Below are 16,101 nucleotides of genomic sequence, written 5' to 3'. Positions count from 1 at the left end.
TGCCTAAGTGTCTTGGCTTTCCATGCCTGAAATGCTCTTCTGGGCTTTTCAGGCAGACCAGAAAAGTGATTGTTATTCTATGAGTCTGCTGTATAATGTACATTATCTTTTAATTACATTCTCCATGAACTTTTGAAGTATACTTGTACATCTCTATGAATACACATGTGTACCTATTTTGACACATCAGTTTGGTTACACATTCAGAAAATTATCAACAAATGTTAAATCATGGACCTCCTCAAATCCTTCTCAACTACATTTGCTTAATTTCTGATAATCCAGTTGAAACAATTTAGAATTTGTAGAGGTCACAATAAAAATAGAGAATTATACTTGACACCAAGTATTTGGACTGACTGAACTCACTGGCTCTTTCAGGATATGGAGAGGAATACCCATAAAACAGGCACATTTCCAGGTATCACAATGTCTCACCATAAGAGTTCTTTTGATCCAGTTCTGGATGAGCATGACTTTCTCTCTGCCATTGGATGACCCTTGCTATTTCGATCTCCATGAAACTTCACATCATCCCACTTTTCCAGTTGAGTTTGAATGTCTGCTAGAGAGGAAGGGGCACAGGGTTCAGGGAGAGCATGAAGTGCAGAGAGAAAAGAGACATTTATTGACTGAGAAGTTTTCTCCAAGTGAACTTTACTCAAACGAAGCCTTCAAACTCCCAGTCCAATTTTTATCTTTTCAGTGTAGGCTGGAAATTAATTAAGTCTGCGCAGCTAAATAAAAATGAGATTTGTTAAGATAAATCAGGTTGCTTTTACAGTTAAAACATCAACTTGTTTAATTTATTTCTATAGCTATGGGATCTGATGTAGAATGTGCACGTGGAGTACTCTCCTCTCAGTCTACATGAAGCACGTAGCTTCTTACGGGGGAAACTTCTGGCACATGTCAACTGGAAACTCTTGTTTAAAAATATGAGCTCTGATGTTAAAATGAGGTAGGAAGAAACCAGAACATTTTCACAGCTTTTTAATAGACTACTTCACTTTTCACCAAAGGAGGGAATTTATAATGGGGAATAGAGAGAAAGGAAGCTATGAAGAAAGCCAAGAGAATGGCAGAACCACTTCTCCCTGAGGCTTAACTCTTACAGATAAGGAATTGGCTAGGTTTTCTCTCATTTACAGGTGTGTAACTGTTATCATTTATATGATCTTGTGGTCCACATTGTTTTCATTCATGTAAAGGTAGGTCTGCAGCTGGTATCCTCCAAGGCCTTTTTCTCCCTTCTTTTAAAACACTGTGCTAGATTTTATATGTATAAGTCTGTATCTATATCTATATAACAGAATTTACCATTTTAGCCATTTAAAAGTGTATGCTGCAGTGGCAATTTATACCTTCAACTGTCACCACCATGTGTCTCCAAAACTTTTTCAACTTCTTAGACTGAAATTCTGTACCCATCAAACAACAGCTCTCCATCCCCTGTCCTAAATCCCTTTAGTTTCTACTCTACTTTCTTCTATCTATGAACTTGACTGCTCTAATTACCTCATATGAATGCACATAATATTCATTCTTTTGCATCTGGCTTATTTCACTTAGCATAATATCCCTCAAATTAATCCATGTTATAGCAATTGTTTATTTTTTAAGGTTAAATAATAACAATTCATTATACGTGGAAACCACATTTTGTCTATCCATTCATTGTTGTTTCTACCTCCTGACTATTGTGAATGACACTGCTGTTCTCCAAGGTGATTTTAAACTAAGTATTTTTTTAACTTTTATTTAATGAATATAAATTTCCAAAGTACAGCTTATGCATTACAATGGCTCCCCCCTCCATAACTTCCCTCCCACCTGCAACCCTCCCTTCTCCCACTACCTCTCCCCTTCCGTTCACATCAAGATTCATTTTCAATTATCTTTATATACAGAAGATCAATTTAGCATATATTAAGTAAAGCTTCCAACTGTTTGCACCCACACAGAAACACAAAGTGTAAAATACTGTTTGAGTACTAGTTATAGCATTAAATCACAATGTACAGCATATTAAAGACAGAGATCCTACATGAGGAGTAAGTGCACAGTGACTCCTGTTGTTGACTTAACAAATTGACACTCTTGTTTATAGCATCAGTAATCACCCTAGGCTCTTGTCATGAGTTGCTAAGGCTATGGAGGCCTTTTGAGTTCACCGACTCTGATCATATTTAGACAAGGTCGTACCCAGAGTGGAAGTTCTCTCCTCCCTTCAGAGAAAGGTACCTCCTTCTTTGATGACCTGTTCCTTCCACTGGGATCTCACTCACAGAGATCTTTCATTTAGGTCATTTTTTTTTTTTTTTGCCACAGTGTCTTGGCTTTCCATGCCTGAAATACTCTCATGGGCTTTTCAGCCAGATCCGAATGCCTTAGGGCTGATTCTGGGTCCAGAGTGCTATTTAGGACATCTGCTATTCTATGAGTTTGCTGTGTATCCCACTTCCCATGTTGGATCGTTCTCTCCCTTTTTGATTCTATCAGTTAGTATTAGCAGACACTAGTCTTGCTTATGTGATCCCTTGACTTTTAGTCCTATCATTATGATCAATTGTGAACAGAAATTGATCACTGGGACTAGTGAGATGGCATTGGTACATGCCACCTTGATGGCACGTTAAACTAAGTATTTTTACAACCTCTTCAAATGTATCTCAGAATCAGAGAAAAAAAATGTTCACTCATATGCTTATTGTGGTACATTGTAATATTTTGAGTAAAATATCCTTAAATAATCATGTAGATTTCATTTACTTATTTGTAAAATTGAATGAAGTGAGAGCATATGAATGGTGAGGAAATAATAGAGATAGGTATAAAATCTTCCTCCAAATAAAGACCTCAAAGAGGGAGACGGCAGGGTAGGGAGGATCCTGTGTTTCCAGCTGTTTTGAACAACGGTTTGTTCTCTTCCCTTTCCCTGCATCTGTTCTAGGATGGTCTCATGTATATCCCATGATTGCAATATACATTCAGAGGCTTCTGACTTCTAAATTTCCATGTCCTGCTCAGCTGCTTCTCCTCAGTCCTAGGCCTACATACTCAGCTGTCTGTTGGATGAATCCACAGGAAAGTCTCACAGTTTTCTCAACTACATCAGGTCCAAAGTGGAACTCACTCTTTCCTCTCTTGTATCCTCCATCACAGAGGTAGATGCATTCATTATGTCACTCATGCTCACATACACACATTCATTCAATGCCCAAGTCTTAATTTTTTTCTGAATCTGTCTCTACCTGGTGATCCCATTTATCACTACTGAATTTCTGTATTGGTTTCTCTGCCTTAATTCCTTTCCTCACACATCCACCAGAGAAGGATTTTTGCAAAACAGAATCTGTTGTTGTAATTTCTTGGTGTTAAACCCTTCAAACTTCACCCTTTCTCCTCCAATCCTGAGTACATGCTATCCAAGGAGTCCCATTATCTAACTACTGGTCAGATCACTATGCCACCAACCTTTGATACCACTGCAGCACTTGCATTTACTTGGGAAGACATCTTCCTGTGTTTAGCTGTCTATTTGTGTGTGACTCCCTTTTCCTCTACATAAGGAATGCCCTGCTCCATCATCCCCACATCTCTCTTGGTCCATCTTTTTTTCATCTGACAAATTCCTACCCATCCCTTAAGGCTGTTCATGCAGTAATTTCTATGAGACACCTTTTCCATCTCCCTGGCTGGGTAGTAACAGTATAGGCTTCCATTTTTTGCAGCATAGAGTTGATACTTTATTATAATTATTTAATAATTTTTCTATATCTCCAGTAGACTGTAAGTTTGTTAAGGGTCAGAGAGCTTACACTGTTTATTTTTGTATTCTTAACAGATAGTATTTACCTGCAGCACAGTAAGCACTCAGAGGAACATTTACTGTACAAATGAATAAATTAATTTATGACCATGTAATACATATATCACAATGGTAAGTGATTTTTCATATATATGTTCTATTTATTCTTCACAAGCTTATGGGCAGGTTACTAATATGCTCATTTTATGGACATATCTATGCCCCCACCCCCCCACACACAAGTGAGTCATAGCCAGGAGATTCGCCTTGGCTTTCTGAAATACTTGGCTCCTTACTGTCTTCAGAGGAAGGAGATCTTTATTTGACTGGTTCTGTGAGCTGAGGTGTAAGCTTTCCTTTCTCAGGAGGGTGTAGAGGATAAGCTTGGAAGTAAACTAGAGCTAGACTCAAAAACCAAACTGTGAGAGTTTGGGCAAGTTATTAAATTTTAAAGCCTGGTTCATCACACATGTATATTAAAGAGTTGTGATGATTTAATGGGGTGATCTATGCAAACCATGGAGCAGAGCCTCTGGAAATTGTGAGACAGCACTAATGGCTGTTATCATTGTGTTGCCTGCCTTCCCAATCGTGTTGTGAACTATTGCTTGGTCTGGTGTCCCAACGCCTTGCATCACAGTTGTTCACTCACACATTTTTCTCTCCTGCACTAGATTGAGTGCCCCTAGAAAGCAAAGTTCACATTTTATTTGTATCTGTGACCCCAGTGACTAACAAGATGCCTGGTATCTATCGAGCGCAATAGGTGTCAGTTGAATCAGTAAGTGAACAAATCAACATGAGTTATATAAACTTGAGCTCCCCAATAGCTATGCAATCAAAGCACAGAATAAGCTATGTCCTGCCCAGGTTCCTACATGTAATTCATCTTTTGTACTCCTTTGTTCACTGTTTTAGTGCCATTTGCAGAAAGTCTCTGTTATTTCGACCCCAGCAGGGCAAGGTTGAGCAGCAGGAGTGCAAGCTATTGCCTTACCTAAATCTAAGGATGACGTCTCGGGAGCTCGGAGAGGTTGGCCTCTTTGCTCAGCATCTGCACTGATGAGGTCGGGTCCGTCAGCCTTTTTCTTGAGGGATGAAGTTTTTGATGAAGGCTCTGACTTCTTGCCTTTGGTTTGGGTTTGAGAGACTGGTTCACTCAGGTCAAGGAGATCTAAGCCTGTGGTCAATACTATCAGAAATGGAAAAGGTTAAGATAAGCCCTTTTTCTGCTTTGCAATTACTTTTCAAAAATTGATTGGAGTTGAGTACAGAAGGATTTTGTGTTTGTAGGACAGGATGGAAACACCTACTTAACTCATTATTGATTTATAGAGGCAGTTTCTTAGGGATGGGCATTTTGTAGAGAAGATGGTACTTGGGATGCCCACATCTGTGTATTGAAGTGCCTAGGCTCAGGTCCTGGCTCTGCTTCTGACACCCGCTTCCTGATAATGTGCAATGTGGGAGGCAGCAAGTGATTGCTCAAGTACTTGCTCCCTGACACCCACATGGGAGACCCAGATTGAGTTCCCAGCTCCTGGTTTAGGCCTGGTCTAGTCCTTGGCTGTTGTTGGCATTTGGGCAGTGAATCAGCACATGGAAGAGCTCTGTCTCACTCTGCTTTTCAAATAAATAAATAAAAAAATTTGAAGAAGTAAATTTAAAAACAAAATTATACTAGTTAAAATGCCTGGGTCCCATATTGGAGTGCCTAGATTTGACATCTGGCTTTAGTTCCTGATTTCGGCTTCCTATCAGCGCATGGGAGACAACAGCGATGGCTGAGGTGATGGAGTGCCTGCTACCCACCTGGGAGACCTAGATTGAGTCCCTTACTATGGATCCCATGGCCATTGTGGGCATTTCAAAAGTGAACATGTAGACAGAACCTATCTCCCTCTGTCTCTATGCTGCTGAAATAAATAAATGAAGAAATAATTTTAAAAAGATAGTGTGTTAGACTGAGAAGCTTGCTGCATGCTTCCCTACATTTGGTAAGAAGCAAACCAGGAACAGGGGACTTAGATCGGCCTCAGCAGTGATGAAGCTTTGATAAAATGAAAATAAAATTGAATCTGAGTTCATGTACTGTGTACTGTTTTGCTTGAAAATTTATTTTGGATTGTGATTTTCCAAAGGATGGTCAATCTATCATATTCAGGGATTTAGTGACATTTCTGAATGTCTTTGTGTTTTGGTTTTAAGTGATCAAGTATATGAGGCATAAAGGAATGCTGTTAATAATCTTTTATTTAATTAAGTAATTCAATCAGAGAATGGCATGCTGTTTGGTCTCACACTAGAGAAGTATTTTATAACCATAGTTGATGAATAGGTATACACGTTACTGCCTTTGCTGTTTAATAAGCAAACTTAAATTTCAATATAACCAAGTATAAAACAGTTATATTTTTGCTTCCTAGAAGATTGCTTATATTGTACTAAATATTCTAACTAAGGCACAAATAATAAATAATTCGTTCAAATGCAAACTGGGAAAATGAGATTAAAAAGACAAGCTTTGCAATCTTCAAGGTTGCTTTTACTGTGCAAGTAGAAGTGACTAGCTCATGGTGAGAGGTAGAGCATTCACATGCGACAAGGTCCCTCCAACCCCACCTGTCCACCAACCCCTGCTGTTCCTCTGGTTTCTGAGCAGGCCTGGAGGCTCCCTGACCTAGGCTCTCTTCACCTCCGTAGCTTAGGGAAGCTGAAGAAGGACCAGACCAAGAAACTCCTTGCAGTAACCTTCTCTGGCGTAGTTTAAGCAGTAATTGCATCACTTTTCTCAAGGACCCAGTTTTTCTGCAAGGGGGGAACCGATTTTTGTTGATGTCTCACCACTCTTCCATCTATTTCTGCCTTGCACTCAAGGCAGGGTCAGAGCTCAGCAGTGCTTGCAACCAGGATTTCTTTAGTACTGCACTGCCCGAATGGCTGGAGGACCCTTCTGGGAGCCTTAGTGCTGCATCAGGCTTTAGTCTTTTAAGATTATGAATGTATTTATTTATTCTCTAGAAAGGCATAGAGGAAGATAAGGTCAGATAGAGAGAGGGAGAGAGAGAAAAAAATGGGGGGTGGGGAAGAGAGAGAGAGAGAGAGAGATTTTTTCCATTTTTTGGTTCACTTCCCAAGTGCTTGCAAAACCAGGGATGGGCCAGGAGCCCAGCAGCTTGTAATTCAGTCTCGGTCTCCCACATGAATGGCAGGGACCCAAGCACTTGGTCCATAATCTGCTGCTTCCTGGGCTGTTCATCAGCAAGAAGCTTATCAGATGAAGAACTAGGACTTGAAACTAGCACTCTGATATGGGCTGCAGGTGTCCCAAGCAGCGTCTTAACCGCTGCACCTAACAACCACCCTAGGCTTTAGTCTTAACAAACATTTTACTTTCTGATTGCACGTCCAAGTCACAGTGTCAGACACTGTTGGTGAAGTAGGAAAATCTGGTTCTACCTCTGCTTAGCTGTGTGACTTAAGGAAAGTTTCTTAGCCTTTCTGAGTTTCAGCTTCCTCATTTGAAAAATGAAGAATTCATAGTCTGTCTTTTTTTTTTTTTTTTTTTTTTTTATTTTTTGACAGGCAGAGTGGACAGTGAGAGAGAGAGAGAGAGAAAGGTCTTCCTTTGCCGATGGTTCACCCTCCAATGGCCGCCGCGGCCTGCGTGCTGCGGCCGGCGCACCGCGCTGATCCGATGGCAGGAGCCAGGAGCCAGGTGCTTTTCCTGGTCTCCCATGGGGTGCAGGGCCCAAGCACTTGGCCCATCCTCCACTGCACTCCCTGGCCACAGCAGAGAGCTGGCCTGGAAGAGGGGCAACTGGGACAGAATCCGGCGCCCCAACCGGGACTAGAACCCGGTGTGCCGGCGCCGCTAGGCGGAGGATTAGCCTAGTGAGCCGCGGCGCCGGCCTCATAGTCTGTCTTTTAGATGTAAGATGAGGATTAAATGACCTGATGTGTGTAAAATGCCGGGCATAAAATAGGAACTCAATAGACATTATTTCCATTCTTTAGTGCCCACTCTGTGAAGTTAATCTTTCCTTTTCTTTATATTGATCTTCAATTTTTCCCATTCCTTTCTATCTTGGTCAAGAATCAGATGAACACACTGACAGAAAGAGAAGGCATTAATGGAACACACAAAGACACTGATTCTCAGCGGCTCCTATGGGGCAAAGGTATCATAAACAGACTGGGATCCTCTGTGGCTCTCAGCTGAGTCTCACGGAGGAGTGAGAGCCACTTGCCAAGGTGCTCCGAGGCGTGAGAGGCACTCTGTGGCCGGCAGGCGCTGGAGAAGTGGCTTTCAGAACCAAGTCGCTCGGCTTTCTGTCTACAATTTTAGGATGGCAGGCAGCCAAGACAGGCTAGGATGCCACACACTTCATATCCCTTGAAAGTTTAAATAGAAATTTCCAGACCACTGTTCTGTTGGCAAGGATTCCTGGCCCAATATGATTTCCTTGCAGCAGAAGGAAGGAGGTGGATGATGGTCTCTGGAATGCCATAAATGTACAAACACTGAAGAATCAACCACTTGCCCTGGACTTCTTTTGGAAACAAATGATATGGGAATTGTCTGCTTGTATATAATAAGTGCATTTCTTACAGAGCAATAACTGCTGAGTGCTAATTTAATTCTGCATGTGCTTCTCACTATTCAGAATAAAGGAATTTCTGAAAGAGTGAATTGTGAGTTCAAACTTGGCTCAGTAATAGTTCTTCCCCCTGCAAAGAGTCCCGGACGGATGCTGCCTGTGTTTGTTCTGAGCTCTCTATCTCTTTGTACTTTTCTCTGCAAATGTAAAGCGAATGCTTGGCACACACAAGAGGCCTTGGTTTTTACCCAGCTGATGAAAGAGGAGGCTTGGAGGGCGAATGGAAAGCTTTGAAGCTGAGACAGTCCCTGGGGACCCAAATTTCAAAAGCAGAGAGGGAGTAAGGCAGCTTTTCCGTCTTCAAGGAAAACAAATTTCATTTTAGCGTGTGTGTGCATGCACAAATGTGTATAAGTACATGTAAGGTCAATAAAATATCTTTCAGTTATAATCTCATTTTCACCATGCAGACCTCTCTACCTGGATCACATGTCAGTCGTCGGCTGTGGGATCCCATTGCCCAGAGGGTTCCGTTTACTTCTGGGTGCTGTAAAAGCGGGACTCCCAGCTCTGTGGTGGCTCAACAGATCTGTATTTCCCAGTCACCCATTGTAGTGCTTTGTTCTATCTTAGTCACTTTAGTGTCTCCGACCCACTTTAGTGTCTTTATGCTATGGAGTTGCTGTGCATAAAATAAGGCAGCACACATCAGAGGTTAAGATAGTTTGGATTCAAATCCTGACCTTGTCATGTATTGGCTGTGTGACTTTGGGAAAGCTACTTAGTCTCTCTAAGCCTGTTTCTCCTTGTCCAAAAAAAGGGCACAACTCCAGTTCCCAGAGTGAAGCACTGAATGAGATGTTTAACTAAAGCCCTTCCAACAGTGTTAGGAGCATAATAATAATTCAAATAATTATTCATTATTACTAGGGGACTCTACTGAAGGCATTCATGTTTGAGGCAGTCCTAGACACATGAGAATGGAAATGAGTACAAAAATTATTTATTGAGTATATACAATATTCTAAGTGTTTACGAATGCCTTGTTTAACCCATATAACATCTCTGTGAAAAAGATTCTAATACTCTAATTTGACATGTGAGAAATGGGGGACTTGGAGATAGTAAGTAACATGTCCACAGCCACGTAGCAGGAGTGGTAGAATAATGCCCCCTCCCCTGGATGCTGGTGGATATGTGACTGTGACATGTCACACAGCAAAAAGGATTTTGCAGATGTAATTAAGCTAAGGATTTTGAGATGGGGAAATTAATCTGGATTATCCTTGTGGGCCAAATATAATTATAAGTATTCTTGTAAGAGGGAGTCAGGAGGGTGAGAGTCACAGAAGGAGACATGAGGATGGAAATTGAGGGGAGAAAAGGAGAGACAGAGAGGGAGGGGAAAGGAGGGAGAGAGAGAGAGAGAGAGAGAGAAAGAGAGAAAGAGAGACAGGCTGGTTCCGAGGATGGAGGCTTGGAGATGGCTTTAGAGATGGAGGAAGGAGCTATAAGCCAATGAACTATGGCTGCTCTCTTGATTTTAGGATTTGTGACTTCCAGAACTTGAGGCTAGTGAATTTGTGCTGTTAAAAGCCAGTGAATTTGTGATAATTTGTTTCAGCTGAGGCAGCTGGTGTTGTAGTGTCCATGCAAGGCTTCAAATGGAGGTCCTTCCCTCCAAAGCCTGTGTTCTCTGCTCCTCTCTGGACCTTGTGTGAACCTGGGGCAGTGAGCTGATTCCACACGGTGCTCACGCTTAGCTCCTGATTATTGGGCATGTTGGGTAGGCTGAGGCATGATTTAAATCACTGGCAACCTCAGCACCACTGTTTTTGTTGACCTAATTCTATTGGGTGGAATCTCCTCAAGAGGAAAGATAATACATCACCAAAGCATTTGTTTCCAACTCTTCAAGAACACCTGACTGAAGACTGCAGCCTATTGAGCCGGAAGGCTCCCACAGGGCACTGGAAATGTATATAAATGGTTGATGACCTGGGCCCTGGGAAGTGAGGCCGCTTGAATGAGGTGGAGTAAAGCACAACTGTTAGGAAGGCCTGTCTTAGCCCTTTGGTTGCATGCACAGTACTGTTAATGCCACTACAGGTTAGGGTGCATCAGGTTGGAGTGACTTTCTCTCCACAGACTGGTCGCTGGGGCAACCTCGACTAGCACAGGCAGCGGATGTGGCCTCAGGGAGCTGCTGGGGCCTCTGTTCCGCTTTGCACTCTACCCTGGCATCTCAGGAGGTTTAGTCGGCATTCTCTAACACAGTGGCTACAAAGCTAAGTCCTTTAGGTACAATTTTGCCAGGGTGTCAAATAGGTAAATTAGATGTAACTGATTCAATCAACCTTTCCTACTTTATTGGGAATATGCAATTAAAACTATTTCTCAAATTTCTATCTCTCTCAAGAGGCATGCCATTAAGCTCATGGCCACTTGGATTTCATAAAAGATATATTTTGCAAATATGCTAATTTTATAGCTACGATGTTTCATTAGCTGGCAGTGGCAGGATTGTGAATGTAGTTAAGTACAGCTTTTTTCATACAGGTACATATTTTCTGATATAGATTCATATTATCTGCATTTGAAGGAATGAGATTACATGTTTTTGAAACTGTGATAAGTGTTTCTTCTATAGTAACTGTTCATTATGGCTGACTCTTGTGGATAAAATGTTTTTAGATGATGTATGATAAAGGAAAACCAAGGACCCTCTGCTTTTTTGCTCTTTAGAAAAGAATCCAGCCGGCTCCGTGGCTCACTAGGCTAATCCTCTGCCTAGCAGTGCCGGCACACCGGGTTCTAGTCCCGGTTGGGGCGCCGGATTCTGTCCCGGTTGCCCCTCTTCCAGGCCAGCTCTCTGCTGTGGCCAAGGAGTGCAGTGGAGGATGGCCCAAGTGCTTGGGCCCTGCACCCCATGGGAGATCAGGAAAAGCACCTAGCTCCTGGCTCCTGCCATCGGATCAGCACGGTGCGCCGGCCGCAGCGGCCATTGGAGAGTGAACCAACGGCAAAGGAAGACCTTTCTCTCTGTCTCTCTCTCTCACTGGCCACTCTGCCTGTAAAAAAAAAAAAAAAAAAAAAAAAAAGAATCCATCCTGATTTAGACATTTATTAGATTTACTGGGACATCACAGAGCAACAAGTCATTGCTACACATTTTATAGTATTGCTTGTGCCATAATAGTCACTGTCTTAAAATATATCTATTGACTAGTTTCAGGGCATTTGTTATATAAAGTTGCATAATCCAGATTTATTTGCCATTTTGAAATTAGTAATATTAACTACTAGCTTACCTGCCACCTAGGGATTAAGTTTAAAAAGGCCAAGGAATTAGTTGACTACCTGAACTATAGGTGAATTAAAGAGAATTCAGGATGTTAATGGAGAAAAAGGGAAACATTTTTACTGATCAGTTTGAAGCTATTTATTTATAATTATTACATGACAAAAATTCATCTTAATGGAGAAACAAGGAGAAAGCAATAAAGATCAGTGATACACTGAAGAAAAAAGATAACTTAGAACTTCTATGAGGCAAAATATACAAACTTTTAGAGTTTTTAGGGAAAAAAATCCCATTATATAACTGGCCTTAGGAAAAGATAATACTTGTAGTTCCTATATTGTTTATTATGTGCTGATTTGCAAAGAGGCTTCAAGAAGTTCATGGAAAGCATCTTATGAAAAAACTGCATGGATTTCAAAATTTTTTGCAACAAAATAAACTTGTCTTTGAATTCTATTTTTCTGTGAACTCTTGAAGTACTCATACATAGAAACTGTATTCCTTAAAAATATAAAAAATGTTTCTGCCTTGAGATATACTTTTTTTTTTTAAAAGAGAGAGGGTGAGAGAGGGAGAGAGAGGGCACTCCCATCCACTGGTCCACTACCCAAATGCTTGCAGTGACTGAGGGGCCAGGCCAAAGCTGGGAGCCAAGAACTCAATACAGGCCCTCCATGCAGATGACTGGGACCCAACCACTTGAGAGCCAACACCTGATGCCTCCCAGGGTCTGCATTAGCAGGAATCCAGAATCAGGAGTTGGAGCCAGCAGTTGAACACAGGTACTCTGTTGGCATCTTAACTGCTACACCAAATACCTGCCCTGAGATATATTTTTAAGATGAAACAAAAAAAGATTAAACAAGAGTCTTTAGGATTAAAATTCATGTGAATCAGATGCAGTGAATACTAAGGCTGAGAACAGTAAGTCTACTCTCAGCACACCATTTTCCCAGATCCCCTACTTTGGAGAGTTCTTTTTGTTTTTGTTTTAAAGATTTTTCAAAAAAATATTTTAAAGATTATTTATTTATTTGAAAGTCAGAGTTAAAGAGAAAGGAAAGACAAAGAGAGAGAGACAGACAGACAGACAGAGAGAGAGAGAGAGAGATTTTCTATTCACTGATTCATTCCCTAAAAAGCCACAATGGCCAGGGCTGGACCAGGCTAAAGTCAGGAGCCAGGAGATTCTTCTGGATCTCCCACGTGGGTGCAAGGGCCCAGGGACTTGAGCCATCTTCTATTGCTTTCCCAGGCACATAGCAGGGAGCTGGATTGGAAATGGAGCAACCAGGACTCAAACCAGTGCCCATATGCGATGCCAGTGCTGCATGTGGCAGCTTAACCTGCTGTACCACAGTGCTGGCCCCCAGAGGGTTCTTTAGACTGATTTTTGAACCCCTTCCCTGCTCTGAAATTTTCATATGGAAGTCCTAATTCCCAGTACCTCACAATATGGCCTTACTTGGAAATAACAGCATTGGAGGTGTAATTAAAGACAAGGTCATACTGGAGATCTCCACTCTGACCAGCGGCCTCTCAGAGAGGAGAAGTTTGGACAGACATGCTCATAGGGTGATGCACACAGAGCAAACCCTCAGAGAAGATTGAGTTGTGCTGCCAGTAGCCAACGAACCATCAGAGATCATGTCAGAGGCCTGAAACAGGTCTCCCCAAGCACTGTCAGAGGGAAACTGGCCCTGCTGACACCTTAATATTGGGTTTGCAGCCTCCAGAACTGTGCGGCAATAAATTTCTGTTTTTAATCTACTTTGTCACAGCAGCCATAGGTACTGGGATTGCAAGAACTTACACATTCCTTTTTTTTCTCCTCCAGATATTTCTTAAGTTTCTCTTTTATTTGTTAGAAAATCACAGTGACAAGTAGCTTTGCAGTCAAACCTCATGCTGCTCTCTCAGTGTGGGCCTGCACTTTAGTGACTTAGTTCTCCCATCAGTGAGAATTGGAAAGTGAAGCCCAGCTCCTCAGTACATCCCAATCTCTTAGATTTGCCTGTGGATAGAAACACAAGGCTCTGTTTCCTGGGGCAGCTCTGCAGTTTTCCAAGGCTGAGCTCAGTTTCATGGATCAGGAGTATGTGTCTGACCTGATTGTATCTGAACTTGTTCACTGTTCTGCTTAGAATGTACGACCATGATTACTCAACGCCAGAGTAAAATATAGAGAATGATTGCTTTGGTGTGAGATGAAAAAAATTGGAACAGTTGAAAAGGAAAGTCTAAAGAATATGGTTTTTACCTGAAATATCCAATGGAAACAGTCACATCAGTTAGAATTTACGTGTTCTAAGCACTTTCATAAATTGCTTCATTTAATCTTTATAGTTAACTAATAGATATAGATCTTGACATTAGTAGGCAGATGGAGAAACTGAAGCTTAAACAACTTGCTCATAGACACAAGCTTGCATTTGATCTACTGGAGTTTGACCCCAGAATTCAGACTGTACTCCCACATAAAGTGCCTCAATCTCATGCTAGTTACTCTTGTTGTAATTTTCAGCACTGTGGAAAAGTCACAATTGCCTTCTCTTTGTGATTTTCATCACTTACTTAGAAGTAAAATGAAAATTTGCAAGCCCATAGCAAGATGAGGTCATAAGGGAACAAGCTGAACAAGACAGTATGTGATTACCTTCTTCTTTTTCCAATATAACCTCTGTTCTTTGATTCTGAACATCATTTCAGAAATTCTTATTTGAAAAACATGCTTTTGAATGTGAATGTTGACTAAGTGAAATCAATGGAGAAAGGCAGCCTGTGCTGGAGAAGCGTCATCCACGCCAGTGGTGTCCTGCACTCGCTCACTGGGTTGATCCTGCTCGAAGGCCTCTTCCTACATGGGCCATGGCACTGAGCAGCTGATCATCACCGTAGGAGTATTTTTACCTCTAGAAGAATGTTCAAGTCAGCAGTAAGAGGGAGAAAGTAACACATTTACATGGCAGAATAAAACTGACCCTGTCTATCTTTAAGCTGTAGGACATTGTCATTTAAATCCACTTGAAAAGATGGATACATTTTTATTTTATTGGACTTCTTTTATATAGCATATTTGCTGAAGTAACTGAGCCATCAGTGAGAACTCGAATAACCTTACTCTGAAATAGGTGCTTTTGTCTTAAAGATTTCTTAATGTGATATGGCTTGAGATATAAACAAGTAAATGTGAAAATACGCATGGAAAAGTGATTCAGTGCTCATAGTTGTACTCTTACGTTCAGCAGAATTGATTGGGTAATATGCATGGCAGTTTCTTATATAATGAAAAATGATTTATTGGTGTACTCAGAACAGTATGTTTTCTAAAGTTTCAATTGGTTGCAAAAATCATTCTCCACTTAAAATGCCTTAAGGAGAAACATGTGCATTGACGTCAACTCTCCTTGAGGAACAGTTAGAAGTGAAGGAATTACCGGCTGTATTGGACGTTACTGGTCTTGCTATTGCCTCCGATTTGGTTTCACACAGAAAGTCATCGATGGAGGGGCTCAGGAGGGGTCTGCTCTCTTGTTGCTCATTCACCAGCTGAGAACAAATGAACACAGGTGTCAAAGGGTTTTGTTAACCTGCAGAATAAGATGGGTTAAAATGCAGCCTTGCAACAAAATGAGAATAGCAAGCCTATCAAAATAAACACATACATAAATAAATCATGGGGAGGGGCAAGAAAGAAAAAAGTACCAAGGCGTGGGAATGAGCCTTTTAGCACTGTCAACGTATTTGTGACGCAGCCAACCTCAATTCTCAAAGCCCAAGCCTTTCCCTCCCCTCCTGGAACTGTTTCAGAATTACCTTGTAATTCCATTATGCAGAAAATGATACCTACTGAATTATAGCAGCTAAGGGCCAATCTCATTCCTCACTTGGCCAAAAAATTCCTAAGACCCAGAACAGTGACTTCAAACTCTGAGGTGGCAGGTTCTGGTAAAGACTGGTCAGGCATTGTTTATGTGGTGAGCCAGTGCAAGCACATGGATCTATCTGTGGTTTAGCACTTGCCTTTTCTTGCTCTCTCAGAAAACTCAAGTCACCTAAAACCCACCCTCTATATCTCCTTGGAATGCTTTTGTAGTGCATAACAAGTATTATCTTGGGAGAGTAGAAAACATCATTACATGAACTCTACAGGTACCTAGTAAATATGTTTGTGGAAACCTATGTGTAAAATAGGTTCCTGTAAATTCAATCTTATTTTCCCTAAGCATATTCTCTAATTTCAGCAGGCTTTCAGATTCATTTTTAGTGGGTCTCTGATTTTCAGTGGCAGCCAACTATTTAGTTATTCTGTACCTCTTTGAATCTGGATTTGTTCAAATTACATTTCTATGGTTAAGAGAGAAAATTTGTTTTTGATACATAAT

General features: G+C 41.3%; 1 protein-coding gene across 29 annotated transcripts in view; it reads right to left on the bottom strand.

Annotated features, from left to right (window-relative positions):
• PEX5L (peroxisomal biogenesis factor 5 like) overlaps positions 1 to 16,101 on the bottom strand; it is a 264,996-nt gene that overhangs the window by 69,429 nt on the left and 179,466 nt on the right. For 21 of the 29 annotated variants that reach the window (XM_051818811.3, XM_051818798.3, XM_051818799.3 and 18 more), the window contains 3 exons: positions 15,154 to 15,265; positions 4,809 to 5,003; positions 439 to 565 (listed from right to left, as the gene is read on the bottom strand). In XM_051818811.3, the coding sequence (XP_051674771.1) occupies positions 439 to 565; positions 4,809 to 5,003; positions 15,154 to 15,265 (434 nt within the window). The remainder of the gene's footprint in view (positions 1 to 438; positions 566 to 4,808; positions 5,004 to 15,153; positions 15,266 to 16,101) is intronic. The other 8 variants (XM_070072472.2, XM_089332129.1, XM_070072473.2 and 5 more) reach the window with 1 other exon arrangement.

Source organism: Oryctolagus cuniculus, chromosome 4 (genome assembly GCF_051225735.1).
Source record: "Oryctolagus cuniculus isolate XC-2025 breed Fujian yellow rabbit chromosome 4, ASM5122573v1, whole genome shotgun sequence".
Taxonomy (NCBI): Eukaryota; Metazoa; Chordata; class Mammalia; order Lagomorpha; family Leporidae; genus Oryctolagus; species Oryctolagus cuniculus.
Note: the sequence above shows the minus strand (reverse complement) of the source record. Positions and strands in the feature narration are given on the sequence as shown.